Source organism: Taudactylus pleione, unplaced genomic scaffold (assembly GCF_031769625.1).
Source record: "Taudactylus pleione unplaced genomic scaffold, aTauple2 ptg001437l, whole genome shotgun sequence".
NCBI lineage: Eukaryota > Metazoa > Chordata > Amphibia > Anura > Myobatrachidae > Taudactylus > Taudactylus pleione.
This window is the reverse complement of record NW_028285836.1, coordinates 636,339-652,017: the sequence shown is the minus strand read 5'-3', so window position 1 is coordinate 652,017 and position 15,679 is coordinate 636,339. Positions and strand designations below refer to the sequence as shown.

The following is a 15,679-nucleotide window of genomic DNA, read 5'->3' as shown; positions in this document are numbered from 1 at the left end:
AGTAACAGGCGGGCCCATAATACAATGTATCATCTCTGCGGTGCGTGTACAGTATCTATGTATGTATATGTCTGTGATCTGTCCTCACCCCACACTGCATATGGGGCCATACTGTATGATATTGCAGTGCGGGTGGAATCAAGAAGTAGCCGGGTGGGGGCCTTTGCAATAAAATGTTTTGAAGCCTGACTTTATAATGATTTAAACTTGAAATAACATTTTATATATTAATTCTCCTCCTATTATTAGAGGCCCAGTCGTCTGATTATGAAAAAACTGCAACATCTGTAGGATCTGGTTGTTTTTATACAGCTCCCAGATACTGTCCCCACTTGCAGGATCCCAAAGTGCCGGGTGGTGCACTCGCAAAAAACAGCCTGGGGAGAACACTTATATTGTATTACGTCATGTGGGCTCTCTGCTTGAGCGCACAGCCGCCAGTGCTGACATTCCTGATCGCAGCCCCCTGAGCCGGCGAGCGGAAAGGCCCGAAAAGCGACCAGTCTAATTAAGCACTCAAACAGGACTTTTCGCAGCTACAACAATGTCCAGTCATTTTGAGGGGCTGCTAACTAGTCTTTTATAAGCACTACAAAAGCATTTTTTGGTTGCATATAGTGCATAAGTTACTGGACCTCAGAATAGTTTGCAGCCTTTTAGCATGCAGTAATGTCCCAGAATGACTCTTGCATAGATGCGAGTTTGCAGCTGTTTTACCATATTTACAAAAGCCAAGACTACTATTACAAAATAAAATGCACAAAACAGGATTTGCCACAAAATATTAACTATATAGAAAGATAGATTGGATATTGTGGGCCTTTAAAGTGCACCTTAAATTCAGAAAATGTTATGCAAAACAATAGTAAAATGTCCAAATATATACACCTCCAGATTCAGTTGTGGCATCCAATTTACAGCATTTATTTATGTACAGCTGCATAGCTGTGCTTCAGTTATAGAACCATTCATGCATAAATATTCTGGTACAAAGTTGATGTGTCTGCAGCGTGAAAGAATGACAGTTACACAAAGTATAGGAAATCTTTATTATAACACACTAAATATATCAATGTACTGAAACTCGCTTGTTCACCGTGCAATGCGGAACAATAAGAGTCCCTGCTCTTTCCTAATCTCTCCTAATGTAGGAGGCAGCTTTAGGCCTGAGTGTGCACCGGGAGCTGGGCATGGGAGGCTGGCACACTCAGATGTGGCCTGTAGGGCAGCTCACCAGCACCTCATACCCAGGGCCCATGCACTCAGCAGAGGAAAGTGACAGGTAGCAGTTAGCTCGCCAGTGACTTACCACACCGAGCCATAAGCTCCGGAGCCCACGGGACTCAGATTCTGGTATCGCTCAGGCACCTCCCACAGCGTCTTGTTCAGCTCCTGTCGGTAAAACCCAGAAGGGGAATTGGAGGACATTGCTGCTGCACCCCACGCCTTGCAGAGGGAGCCCACCCGACTCTGCGCCCACACTCACAGCCCCCAATAACCAGCACAGAACTCCACCACTTCCCGCGAGACTCCCCACGCGTTGCGCAACTTACACCCTACTAGGCGCATGCGCGGTGAGTGGTGGGTAGGGGGCAGCTGCGACTGCGAGTCGAGACCCTAATCGTGTGAAAAGTTTTCCTCAATGATGGGACAAGAGGTCGTCTGACGCATTCCGTGCTCCGACACATTTCGTTAATTAAAAAACGGCAGGGGTCTATTCTGCTACAGGGCATGTACATTACCAGTGATCTCCTAACCACATTTAACAAACATGATTTTTTTACATCACACTGGAGGCATATTTATCAAAGAATAATAAAATATTAAGTATCGCCCAGATGTAAATACATTGATGCAGATATTGTTAAAATCAATTGGCTACACATGTCAAAAGACAGGCTGGGTACCAGGGGTGTATTTATAATGTGTGCACTGCGGGGTGTGCGGTCAGGGCCGGTGCTAGGCTTTGCTGCGCCCAGCGCCGTCCTGTGTTGCTACCCCTTCCCTCCTCTGCTACCTCCCCCTGAGCTTACATATTCACTATAGTGCCGGGAGGTACGATGGGCGTTTCTTGCGCCCGCCGGATACAATGGCGCTCCGGGCAACGGCCCGGCTTGCCTAGAGCCGCTCCTGTGTGCAGTGCACACGGGCCCTTGGCTCCAGGGGGGGGGGCACTATACACCCTGCACACATACTTTTTTTTTATACTTACGTCTTCGATGTACCACAGAGTACCGCTGCTGAAAATGCCTGGAAAATGGCCGCGTGGCCATTTTGTCAGCATTTTGCGCATGCGCAGTAGGAAATCACCAGGAAAATGGCTGCCGCGCCATTTTACCAGTAAACTGCATGTGCAGTAGACTCCAGGCACACTCTAGAGCAGTGATTTTCAACCTTTTTTAAATCAAGGCACAAGATTTTAAAATTGGCAAGGCACACCATCCGGCGATTTGGCGTGCACGACCTATGAAAAAACACACTACATTGGCCCCCGCAAGTATAAAACACACTACATTGGCCCCCGCAGGAATAAAACAATCACATTTTTGGGCCCCACAGAAATAAAGCAATCACATTGGCCCCCACTGAAATAAAGAATCACATTGGCCCCCCACAGAAATTAAGCAATCACATTGGCCCCCACAGAAATAAAGCAATCGCATTGGCCCCCACAGAAATAAAGCAATCGCATTGGCCCCCACAGAGATAAAGCAATCACATTGGCCCCCACAGATAAAAAAAACACATTACTCCCCAACTGAAAAAAAAAGCAGATTGGCTCCCCCCCCCCGGGCTGGAAACACTGGCTCGGTCACAAACACAGGGTGGGCTGGAAGCACTGGCACGGGGCACGTTGAAAACCGCTGCTCTAGAGTGTGCCGGGAGTCTATTGCTGCTGTCAGTTCGCTGACGGCAGCAGGGGAGAGAGGAGAGGGCCCCAGATGTGGAGTGAACACAGTCCCCCTCCTCTCTTAATACTTACCTGCTGCGTATACATTAGGAGATATATTGGACGATACATTGATCATATCACTCAGTGTATACCCTCGATCACGCATTCATGCGCATCATGAGTGGGGTAAAGGGACAGACTGGGGATGGAAAACTAGCCCAGGACATTTATGGAAGCAGCCCTAATGAGGATGGGGTCTGTTGAGGGGGTGGGGTCTGTCAAGGGGGATGGGATTCCTCCTCATAGGGCCTGATTCTAAATTGGACACAGTTGCGCCCTTCCTTGCGTCTTTTGTTGCAGTTGTGTCTGTGACTTTAGGCTAATGCCGCTACAATGCCCTTCCCTGGTGTACAGCCGTGTTACCGAATATGCAATGGCTGAGACGCCCATTGTTAGTGTCTATAGACCTTGCAATCATGCTTTGCGAGTCTTAAGACGCCACCATAGGTCGCACCATTAGAACATTCACCAGCCCTATGCTAGGTACAGATCAGCCATTTGAGTATGTTGTGTTCATTCTAGCACCCTGCACCTGTTAAAACCTGTGCAGTTCCTCTTTCCTGTCTGGGGTAATCTCAGCAGTTTGTTGCAGCAGCTGAGTGTGCTAGAAGCAGAGCAGAGAGCTACACCCCAGGCAGGATAGAGGAACTGCACTGGTTGATGACAGGTGCAGGGTGCTAGAATGAAGACTAGTATGGCTTCCAATGTGAGCAATTCAGCTATTTATAGATATTTATAGCAGGCTTGCCTACCCTTCCGATTTGGTCGGGAGCCTCCCGAATATCGGGTGCCGCTCCCGACCCCCTGGAAAGGCAGGCAAACCTCCCGGCTGCCGCTTGCCCCCTGACTACCTACTAGAAACTCCCGCAGCGGGGGGTCCGATGACGCGATTCACGCTGAATCGCGTCACATGGCTCTGCCCCCTGCTTTACAATGCCTTTATTTTCGGCATTGTGAGGAGGGGGCGGAGCAATGACGCGATCATGTGGGCCCGCCTCTGGTCCCACCACCAATATGGTCCCATTGCCCGGCCACGCCCCCCGCTGTATGCAGGCATTCAGCTCCCTCCCTGAAGGAGGGAGCTGAATGTTGGCAAGTATGCTCTATAGCCATCCCCATGTAACCGCCCAGGAACTCCCAGCAAATTTCTAACAATTTCTAATGGTGCATGCATCCAAATTCGTACTGCAACTCTGTATGAACATCATCGGGACACATGTGTGGTGTAACTCAGACACATGCCCTCCCCTTTAGAATGTAAGCTCTTACGAGCAGGGCCCTCTCCCCTCTTGTCCTTCTCCTTACTTTACTTTCATCTACTTCTTACCCCCGACCAGGGCACCTAACACTTAGTTGCTTATGCTCTGTTGCATATCTAGGTGTTATAGTCACTTATGTAGCAAAGTATATTATCTTTGTCCTTGTCCTATATTGTATTGTACTGTAAGTAGCTTGTCAAATTATTTGTTCATGTACTTTGTAAGGCACTGCGGAACACTTGTGGCGCCATATAAATAAAGGATAATAATAATAATGCGCAGATGAAAAATAATGCACAAGTGATGGTGGAGCCGGGAGCTCCCGGTTTGTGTTCCACAGTGGAACGCAAATCCTAGGAGCGCGGCAGCCAAAAGGCAGTGTTGGCCCGGCCAGCAGAGGGGTTAATTGGGATGACCCAAAATAATTTTCTCGGCGGCCCAATCTGCCCCTGGTGGGGCCGTCCCATCTGATGTGCAGCAGTTGAGAATGGCCAAACACACTGACGATGGAATGCTGGAGAATGGGGGACGGAAGGTTATAACACGGTCATACACCAGATTTTGCAGTGTGTACGGCCGCCCATTATATCCTTCCATCAGGCGTCGAGTCGGTTGGGATACACGTCATTCTGATGTGTATCTAGCCTTAACATAAGATGGCCACTCACACATGCATTACCTACTAACTGCACAAGCGCTGTACTGTGCCAGCCCCCGAACCTTAAAGTAAAGTGATCATATTAGCCATTACTTTACTTTTCGCAACACAGGGACAGGCTTCTATCGGAACCTCTGTCCCTGCATGCCTTTTTTAATACATTTCGGCGAAGATTAATTTCTTATTGCCGTAATAAGATATAATTATCGGGTCTAAAACCAGATACTAAATATTCTCCTTATTGAGATACTTGCAGGGTGTGAGGCCAGGGCAAGATCTTTGTTGCATTATTTCCAATTACCAAGTCCTTTTATTTTCTGCAGTATTAATATTATTTAAAAAAATGTAATTTGCCAATGTAAAGTGGTTTATATTTTTGTAACTTTCAGGACAGTTTAAATTGGCAACCCTAAACCGACTGAGTAGTGCAAGTAGGATTGTATTTGGCAGACTGATAGTCCAAGGAGCAGGAGATTGCCAATAAAATTACCCAGGGGTGAAGCTAAGCTTTCTATCAATCAGGGCAAAGACATGAGGGTCTAATCATAGAGCAGTGAAAAGCACTGTTTACCTGAAATCACGGCTTTCGTCATTTCATAGATTGGGTTACCGTGAGAAGGTTACTACTCTGGCAGCAGCCCTGCTTCGTGTATGCATCTTATCACCACACTTTTTGAGTGTGATTCATAAAAGAACGGAAAGCTTTACTTTCCATTTCTCAGACAGTTTCAGATTTGCCTTCTGAGGATGGCGTAATCTGGTTGTCCATACGAAAAGGACAGGGAAGTTGATTTGTCTTTCAGCCTGTTGTTATAGCTCTGCCCCTTTTATATCCCAGCAGCCACTGCAGCCATTTTCCTTTGTAATGGGTCTGTACCTATACAGCGCTTTATCAATCTAGTGGGCTGTGCTAGTAGTTAGTTTTACCTCAGGTAGAAGATGGCGCAGAAGGATGTCGAACCCGATGACAATGGTAAGTCTGCAGTAAGAAGGAAAAGACAGGATCGCCAGTCCAAGACCCAGGATACAGGATTGCATCTTGGAGAAGGTAAGTGTACATGAGTTCCAACTTATTAAACCATTATATCGCATTACAAAAATGCGATGTCTAGTGTAAACTAACATATAATTATCGCAGATTTACATGAATAGACCCCTTAGCTTGGTGCCCGCCTCCGCTTCAGTCTCAGGACTCAAAGGTAAATAACGCTGCCTGTTCTAAACTACTTTATGCCAGTGCCAGTCATAAAATAAAGAGAGCATAACAGTGACCAAACATTGCAGTGGCTGCCATATAATACAAAGTTCAGCATATAATACAGAGAGCATCAGAGATATAAATATAATACAGAGAACATCACAGCCATTTAGCCGGTTTGCAGTCGGGATGTAGACGGTCTAAATTCCGACCGTCGGCATCCCGACTGTCTAATCCCAGCAAGGGTCTAATGACAGGCGTCGAAATCCCGACGCCTGTCATCTTACCTACGCCGGGAGCCCGACGCCCGGCATCCTGATCGAAGGAAGCCAAGAGCTGGGCGCGGACAGCCACGGGGGGGAGGGTTAGGTTAGGGGCTCCTGGGGGAGACTTAGGGTTAGGCACCCCCGGGGAGGGTTAGGCTAGGGGAAGGGGGGTTATGTTTAGGCACTTACAGGGGGGGGTCAGGGTTAGGCACTTGGGGGGGAGGTTAGGGTTAGGCACCCCTAAGGGAGGCCATTTCCACCATGTGTTCAGTGTGGCTTAAATCATTGAAGGCAGATGTAGAATCCAAGCATGCTTTAAAAGGCATGGCCTTTTGAAGGAGGTGCTTTGTTTGGTGTGCAGTCGGGATGCCGACGGTCTAGATGCCGACCGTTGGCAAGGGTCTAATGACAGGCGTCGAAATCCCGATGCCTGTTATTTTACCTATGCCGGGAGACCGACACCCGGCATCATTATCAAAGGTAAGCCGGGCGCAGACAGCTGCGGGGGGGAGGTTTAGGTTAGGGGCTCCCGGGGGGAGGACTTAAGGTTAGGCACCCCCCTAGGAGGGTTAGGCTAGGGGAAGGGGGGGTTAGGGTTAGGCACCACCCCGGGAGACTTAGGTTTAGGCTGCGGGGAAGGGGGGTTATGTTTAGGCACTTACAGGGGGGTTAGGGTTAGGCACTTGGGGGGGAGGTTAGGGTTGGGCACCCCTAAGGGAGGGTTAGGGGGGGGTTAGGTTAGTAAATAGGAAAATACTTACCTGTCGGGATTAGAACCGTCGGTCTTCCAGTGTCGGCATTAGAACCGCAGGGCATGCGTCCGGCGGTAAATCATGCCGATCCCATTCAGCCAGACCCCTGGAATTGGATACATGCTATATCAATTTATGCAGATGACCGCCCAAAACCTACTTTCCTCTGCTCCGCTGCAAAGTGACTTTAAGCTCATTAAATGTGGAAAGGAGACGTGGAGCTGAAAGGAGGAGGTTCTCTCAGAGGAAGCACTGGCAATGCAGCTTATCACTGCAGTGCACAGCCCCGAGAACTGTATGATATGCAGCTGACCCATCCCAAGGTCCCCCGCATTGCTCCTCCTTTATATCAACTAAAAAAAACTTGCGATGAAAAAAAAAAAAAAAAACATGAATCCCATCTGGTAATTTAAACCATTAATTTCAAGCAAAATCAAACCTATATTAACTTAACATGTGCATAGCTGAATGAAGTGATGACAGACCCCTCTACTGAATGCCACCTATTAGGGATGACCATTGATGGTATGCCACAGATGGTTGATAGTTTAGTGGTAGCAATGTTTTTTGGGGTTTTTCCCTCAGTGTCGAGAGCATAGAGCATAACCCCAGCTAAAACACTAAGCCTCATCCACTTCAGTGATTGGCCCACTGCCTGCCATTCCCCTCTGCAGGTATGTCCATTGATGGGTGTGTAAACCATCAATCAAATCAAAACTCAAATAAACTGTTGATGGTTTCATGCCATCAATGTTAATCACCAATTGGTCATTGATGTAGACAGTCGCAGCCCTACATATTCAAAGGATCATTTCATGTAATCACGCTGACCAGGGCCGTAACTAGGGTGGTGCGACCTGTGCCATGGCACAGGACACTGCAGGGCAGGGGGCACTCTTTGAGCCTGTCAATTTTCCTGTTTATTATTCTCACTTGTAGCTTCCTCTTCTTTTATCCCCAGCATCTCCTGGCCTCCCCTATCTCTTCCCTGTCCCTTCCCCATGAGGTCATGGCCCTGTTTCAGGTGCACTATCTTATGCCCCTATTTGTAAAATGGGGGAGGGGCTGCCAATGCTCTCTCTGGCACAGGGCACCAAAAAGTCTAGTTACCGGTCTGACGCTGACACAGCTCCCCCCTTCCCTCCATTAGCCAGGGTAAGTGCCCTGCCAGCTTCCCCATCCCCAGGTATACACCTGAAACTACCCATTTATATCCATGTTTTATAAATTAAGAGCTTGATTCTGAGTCAGACGCAGTGCTGATGTTCACGTAAATTGTTGTTTGTCAACCGCACATCCATCTAAGTAGCTAAAAAGTTATACTGTGCATGTGTCCTGTCAGGATTAGAACCCCGTGTATAGGGCTGCAGGACCGATAGAGATGCACAGGGGGGTAAATGCAATAGCCTGCGACTTTCAGGCATCGGTGAGCTCCCGGCGAGTCTACCCAATGTTTAAAAGGATTTTAATTTAAAAGGCAAACCAAACTTGGGTTTTGCTTTTTTCTCTTTTTTTTCTGTTATTCCAACCTGGTTTTGCCTTTTAAATGATTGTCTAAATAAATCAGACTCGCCGGAAACTCGCTGATGCCTGCAAGTCGCAGTCTATTACATTTACCCTGGAGTGTGAAGATACTACATAGGCAAACGCAGGGGGGTTCCGTCTGCCTGGAAACCCCCCTCCCCAGCCCAAACCATGACCACAATAGAAATAGTAATCTAATAGATTGTTACTAGTGCTGCATGTTCTTCTCAGTATCACAAATGAAATAATTAGCACCACCTGTGGATCTTTTAACATGTATCAGCCAGTAATAAATAACCTGTGCACCAACTAGAAGATATGGAAAACATGCACTGTTAGAGATGCACTGCTATAGAGCCCAATATGTACATATACAGTATGTCCAGGGCAGTGCTAGGTTCTTCTGCTGCTCCTCCAGGCACCCACACTTGTTCCAATAGTCTGGAATGGTGCCCACATCTAAAATAAATACGTTCAGCTCAGGCAGGATGGCCTACTGACGCATCTAATGGCTTACTGTGATCACTGGTCCTGTATATGCTGTAATTAATACACACAATAGACTTTGTATGATGCTTATTAAAGCTGGTTAAGTACTAATTCTGCCCTCTTCATTGACAGGCCACACTCGCTGTAAAATTAAGCCTTTGGAAACCCCCCTCTGAAAATCCTGCGTTTGCCACTGTACTACACAAGCACCCTATACATAATTATACATTAACTGTGACACATTGATACAATTAATTATGTGCAATGTTTCTATTATCACAGTGTCCAATGTAACTACTTATAACTGGATGCACACAATCCCGACAGCGGAATTACAGCTAGGAATTTATGATAGGCATCGAAATACTGATGCCTATCATAATCCCGGTAAGGTAAGTCCAGGGCACCCTTAGCATTAGCAATGGGGGGGGGGGAGGGTTAGGATTAGGGAGTCTAGAGGGGCTAGGTTTGGGGGGGGGAGTTTAGGGTTAGGCTCCCCTAGGGGGGAGGGTTAGAGTTAGGCAACCCCAGGAAGAGGTTAGGGTTAGGCACCCTCCCCGGCAGGTTTATGGATCGGTAAGGGGGGGTTAGGGTTAGGCATACCCGGGGGTAGGTTAGGGTTAGGCACTAGGGGGGAGGTTAGGGTTAGGCACCACTAAGGGAGGGTTAGGGGGGGACAGGGGAGGTTAGGGTACTTAACTGCCTTTATCAGGATCTTGATCCTGTCGGTCATCCACTGTCGGGATTTAAACCGCCGGCATTTCAATCCCATTCCCTTATAACAATGTTCCTAGCAGCCAGCAACACAAACTAATGAAAAATTGCAGTACAAAAAATAATAGAAATGTCAGTGTTTGCCCTTAGCTCATGTAAATGCTAGTAACCTTCGGCAATTTGTGGAGCTTAATATGGTGTACTAAATTTCATTGGCAATTTAATGTGGCAAGCCATTCTAAAAATTCACACAGAGTTACTTAAATAGCAAGAACTTGAAACCACCATATCCAAGCAGTTACAATTAATCTGCCCTTTTAGCCACTAATGCTTAGAATACTGGTGCTCGAATCCCGACTCCTCTCAAAATCCGACCTCCGCTATCCCGCCTACTATCAGGCTTACGTCATCCTTGCCTACCCCCCCAATTCGGCCGGGAGCCTCCAAAAATTCGGGTGCCGCTCCTGGTCCCCCGGAAAGGCAGGCAAGCCACCTGGTCCCCGGGGATCCGTCTGCCCCTCCTCCGGGAATACAGTATAAACTCCGGCAGTGGATGAGGCGGTGATGCGATTTGCGCTGTCACGCCCATGCTCCGCCCCCATTTACATGTCATTTGCTGGGCCACACCCCCTTTTGGCGCGACATGCCCCCCCTCCGCTGTGGAAGCCCGACAGCTCCCTCCCGAAAGGAGGAAGCTAAAAGTCGCTAACCATGGCTTACGTGAAGATTCGCACAAGTGCTGTCAGAAACTTGGCCCCCAGGTCCACTGTAAACCCGTACTGAGTTGCGCTAAGCTCCGCCTCTGTTTCATGCTAAACTCTGCACCTGAAGCTGTATACTCTGAGTTGCCTGAAAGTACGCCCCCGGACCAATCGAGGCTCTGCCCATTCATCCCTCACCCCCCCTCCCTAGGCATATCTGATCACAGATTTAATAGCAGCATACATATATATATTTTACACGCACATAAAGGTTTAAAGCAGTTTCATAACAGTATACAGTAGTGGCCAAAATTGTGGAAACCTTTTGAAAAATGTGTGCTTTTAGGTTTTAATTGCGTATAACTGCATTATTTTTAAAGAAAATCCTATGAAGGTGTATATCACTGGGAAGATAATTTTATACACAATATAATGCAGTTCACTGCAACAAATTATCTTTATTACATAATAAGTTATAGCTAAATAAAGATAGGTAGCACATCTGTTGCTACTAGAATTGATAGTAAAACATCTTATTTAGTTGTTTGATTATTATCACTAAGTTGGTCGCTGTTTTTTGTGTTTTTTTTTATTTCATTTCTAGAAGTAAGCTGTGTAACTTATTTAGGATGATAAGCAAAGTAAAAAGAGTTGACTATTTTATGTGAAGTAGATAACCAAAGGAGGCATTTCAAAATTGTGGAATAAGGGGGTCATTCAGACCCGCTCATGAGCGTCAGTACGCTCGCAAGCGGGTCGATGTTCCCCACTGCGCATGCGCACGACAGAGGGAGCTCCGTCGTGCGCATGCGCGAAACCCGGGGAGCGACGGCCTTTCCATCGCTCCGGGTCTCGCACCAAAGGGGGCATGCTGTTGATGTTGATTGACAGCACTCCCCCTTTGGTGAGCGTGCCGGGGGCGTGCCTGCCAGACGGAGGCGTTCCCGTCTGAAGCCGGCCCCACTGACATCACTAGTGATGTCAGTGGGAGTGATTTGGGCTCTGATAGAGCCAAAATCACTCCAGGGCTTGCGGCAGGGAGACCCTACCGCAGGGTCTCCGTCGCAAGTCCAATGGTCACGATGGTCAAGACCATCGCGACAATCTTTTTGGCTGTTCGCATATGCTGTGGGTGGTCTCATTTTCATGGAGGAGGGCCCTGATTCAGAGCGAGCGCTCTGGTCAGAGCGTTCAGCTCTGAATCAGGCCCTAAGTATCAACAGACTCAGTTGATTCAAAATTAGTAAAGGTAGGAAAAGATCTGCAACACTATGCAGTGATAGAAGAATTAAAAAACTGTGCTTGAGTGACAGAAGAAAATTATCTGAGGCAATTCATGATGATTTACATGAATGTGGTGTGAACATCAGTGCCAGTACTGTTCGACGCAGACTTCAATATTTAGATTAAACGCCAGAATTCCAAGGAAAAAGATGCTTTTATATCTCAAACAGACAGAAAAGATTAGAATGGGTTGAAAAGCATATTAATTGGTCAGAAGAACAATGAAACTAGACTATCCATGTTTGGTTGTGATGGAATGAAATATGTCTACTGAAGAATTGGAGAACATTTGCTACCTGATTGCACAACACCTACTGTGAAGCATCCAGTTAGTGCTTTGCTGTGGGGGTATATGACAACAAAAGGTGTGGGCCGAATTTGTGTGATCATGTCAAATCAATGTCCCACAGTGGGGGGGCAGATGAGGTTAGCACACACCGCTGCTCTGCATAGCAGAGCGGAGGGTAAGCAGCAGGTGAATAGAGAGTGCTGGGCACAACCCCACAGTGACTAAAACGGGGGCGCTGTGAGGCTCTGCCCCTTTCCACTAGGTTCCACCCCCTTTCCTGACATGGGGTGCACCTTAGACCCGCCAAGGGTCCAAACCCGCTGGACACCAATGTTGGGAGGTATGTAATTGGAGAAAAAGGCTTCCAAACTAAGTACAAAAGGATATTTTGCAAAACTAAGAAATGTACTTTCCACAGTTCAGTATGTATAACTGTTTTCAAAATGTAAAATTTAGTTATAAAGTTCATTGCATTATGTTGTATTATGTTCTAAATGAATTTGCCATTGTAATGATGTATGCATTTAAGCACTGGAGCAGTTTTGAATGGCTTCTATGTCTGTCCCAGATTCCTGTCCTATGTGTTTTTAAACCTCCAGGAGAAGTCTGTTTGGAAAACAGACTAGAAATGTCGGCTTTAGTGAAAAGCCGGAATGGGTCCTGGGGGTGTGGATGTGGGGAGAGGGAGGGCTCCATCCATAGGCCACTCCAGGTGTTCGGCCTTTCAGCCTGGTAGCAGGCTCGGTAGGGCTTGCATCTGAAAGTGGCTCAGATAAGCTGGGTTTTGTTATAGCTGAGTGTCTCATACCTGGGAGGGCAGGCCCGCAGGCTAGTTTGCTCTGAGACACTGTGTGATACCACCTGTAAGTACTGTGGGCATGAACTTATTTAGTCTTCTTTTAGTGAGGGAACCCGCTGTCTAGTTAGAGCCCAGACAGGCTAGGATTTTGTTTGTGTTTTGTTTTATTTATGTGTCCAGTACAATAAAGACTGGCTCCATCCAGCTTGCATGAGAACCACAGAATTGTGTCTTGTTTCTCCGGCTGCTGTGTGTGTAAAGAGGGAGTCCATCTACCCAGGAGAGGGACCCCTATCCTGACTGTGTCACATTTGGTGGAGAATGTGGGCAGGCACACACTGAAATTGCAGCAAGGAAAACATTTTCCTTTAAAATTTAAAGGAACAGACACGATTCAGCTTCCAACCTGCACCTAAAGACAACATGGAGGACATTGTTAAGGCCTTGCTCCAAGCCACGACAGCTCAGCAGGAAATTAATAAACTTCAGCAGGAAGCTACCAGAGCTCAGCATGAATCCACCAATGTGCAACTGTTGGCCTTGGAGATAGCCCAGAGGTAACAACAAGTCACCATCGAGGAAACCCACCAGGCCTTAAAAGAGGTAGTACAACACTTGGTAGCCCAGTCTGGAGATGCATCCACTGACCCTCCAACCCACACTCGCTCCATACGTGCCAGTCATTTTTTACAGAAGATGACTCCAAATGATGATTTGGAGGCGTATCTCACGGCATTTGAGAGAACCGCAGAAAGGGAGAGTTGGCCCAAGGAACAGTGGCCAAGTTTTGTGGCACCCTTCCTGTCTGGAGAACCACAAAAGGCCTACTATGATTTGTGCCTGGCTGATGCAAAGGACTATGAAAAGCTAAAGCGGGAGATCCTAACTCGCTTGGGGGTCACCTCGTTTGTTCGTGCCCAAAGAGTCCCCCTCTGTGAATTCCAAATGGAAAAGCCTCCACGCTCACAGATGCATGACCTCGTCCATCTACCCACAAAATGGCTACAGCCCGAGACGCTGACAGGACCACAGATCGTCGAAAGAGTCATGATGGACTGGTATCTGCGATTGCTACCTGCATCTCTGCGCAAGTGGGTGAGCCATGCAGACCCTAAGTCCGCAGACGAGTTAGTTGAACTGGTGGAGAGGTACGTGGCAGCTGAGGAGCTGAGTCTGCCCCACTGAGCCCAGATGGCGCATCGGCGAACTCCCATCGACACTGGTAAGACTGTTCCAGGGGAGAAGGGTGCTTGGCGATGGAATATACTTAAGACTGAGGATGTAGAACCTGGAGATAGGCCAGCCAGGCCAGGAAGGTTCCTACCCCATAAAAGATTAGATAATAATTAGACTCAGTGTTTCCGATGTGGTGGTTTTGGCCATATTGCGGCTAATTGTTCACTTACCTCTGAACCTATGCAATGTGATACTGCTTATGTCAACAGCAGGAGGTCTTTCTTTGCACAGCCAGCCTGTACTGCTGACCAGCAGGCTGAGACAGATAAGCACATGTGTGTACTCACTGTAGAAGGCAACCGAGTAGAGGCTCTGTTAGATTCTGGTAGCCTGGTTACACTTATGAAAGCTGAACTGGTGAACCCCTTGAAGTGTAAGGGGAAAGCTGTTGGTGTGACCTGCATACATGGGGATTCTCTGTATTATATTACTGCAGAAATGAACATTGAGACACCATGTCGTTCCGCGATAGTCTCTGTGGGTTTTGTATATGGCTTAATGTATGATGCAATATTGGGGAGAGACTTTTCTCACTTCTGGAAGTTGTGGTAAAGCTGATTTTGCACAGAGGTAAATCACCCTGACCCATTTGAGAAGGTTACTGGTGTAGTAGTAGAGTCAGAGATGTTCCCTTTTTCTAGTGAGTAGCGAACTAGAGAATGCGGAGCGTGATGGTGGCTTGCCAACTGATGTGCCTCCCACTGAGGTGGGAAGTGTTGTTGAGTCAGTTTATCATCTGCCTGATTTAGAGGTCAGAAGAGAGGTCTTTGCCATGGAGCAATTAAATGACCCTACTCTGGTAAAAGCCAGGGAGAATGTCAAAGTGATTGATGGTAAACCCATAGACCCCGATAGTCCTTTGTCATATTCTCACATGGCAGTCAGGATTTTTTGTATCAGGTGAAGTGGGAAGATATTGTGGAACAATTAATAGTTCCCAAAGCATACAGAAGAACAGTGTTAGATCTGACTATTGTGCATCCTGCCCTGAATGTCACTATCATGCTCCAAGGCAACATTTTAAAGTTCACTAGTCCCATTACCCATTATTGAGGTGCCATTTAAAAGAATAGCAATGGATTTGTTTGGACCCTTAATGAAGTCTGCCCGGGGCCATCAATATATTCTGGTGATAATGGATTATGCTACCAGGTACCCGGAAGCGATACCATTGCGCAATACGTCAACCAAGACCATTGCTAGAGAGCTAGTCCATGTCCTTAGCAAGTTGGGAATACCTAAGGAAATACTGACTGACCAAGGTACCCCATTTATGTCAAAAGTCATGAAAGAGTTATGCCGCATATTCAAAATCGAACATTTAAAAATTTCGGTCTATCACCCACAAACCGATGGGTTGGTGGAGAGGTTTAACAAGACGTTAAAACATATGCTAAGAAATGTAGTCGACAAAGATGGTGGAGATTGGGATTACTTGTTGCCTTATTTGTTGTTGGCCATAAGAGAGTTACCTCAATCCTCCACCAGGTTTTCACCTTTCGATTTGTTATATGGGAGACACTCAAGGGGGTTACTAGACATTGCTAAAGAGACATG

At 47.1% G+C, this 15,679-nt stretch overlaps 1 protein-coding gene across 3 annotated transcripts in view; it reads right to left on the bottom strand.

The window, feature by feature from the left end:
• The window catches only part of LOC148442607 (mitogen-activated protein kinase 14), a 138,602-nt gene extending 137,045 nt beyond the window's left edge, over positions 1-1,557 (bottom strand). The window contains exon 1 of one of the 3 annotated variants that reach the window (XM_088463731.1): positions 1,310-1,557. In XM_088463731.1, coding sequence (XP_088319857.1) covers positions 1,310-1,428 — 119 coding nt within the window. In that variant the 5' untranslated portion in view covers positions 1,429-1,557. The remainder of the gene's footprint in view (positions 1-1,309) is intronic. The other 2 variants (XM_088463730.1, XM_088463729.1) reach the window with 2 other exon arrangements.
• Between the last annotated feature and the right edge of the window lie 14,122 nt (positions 1,558-15,679).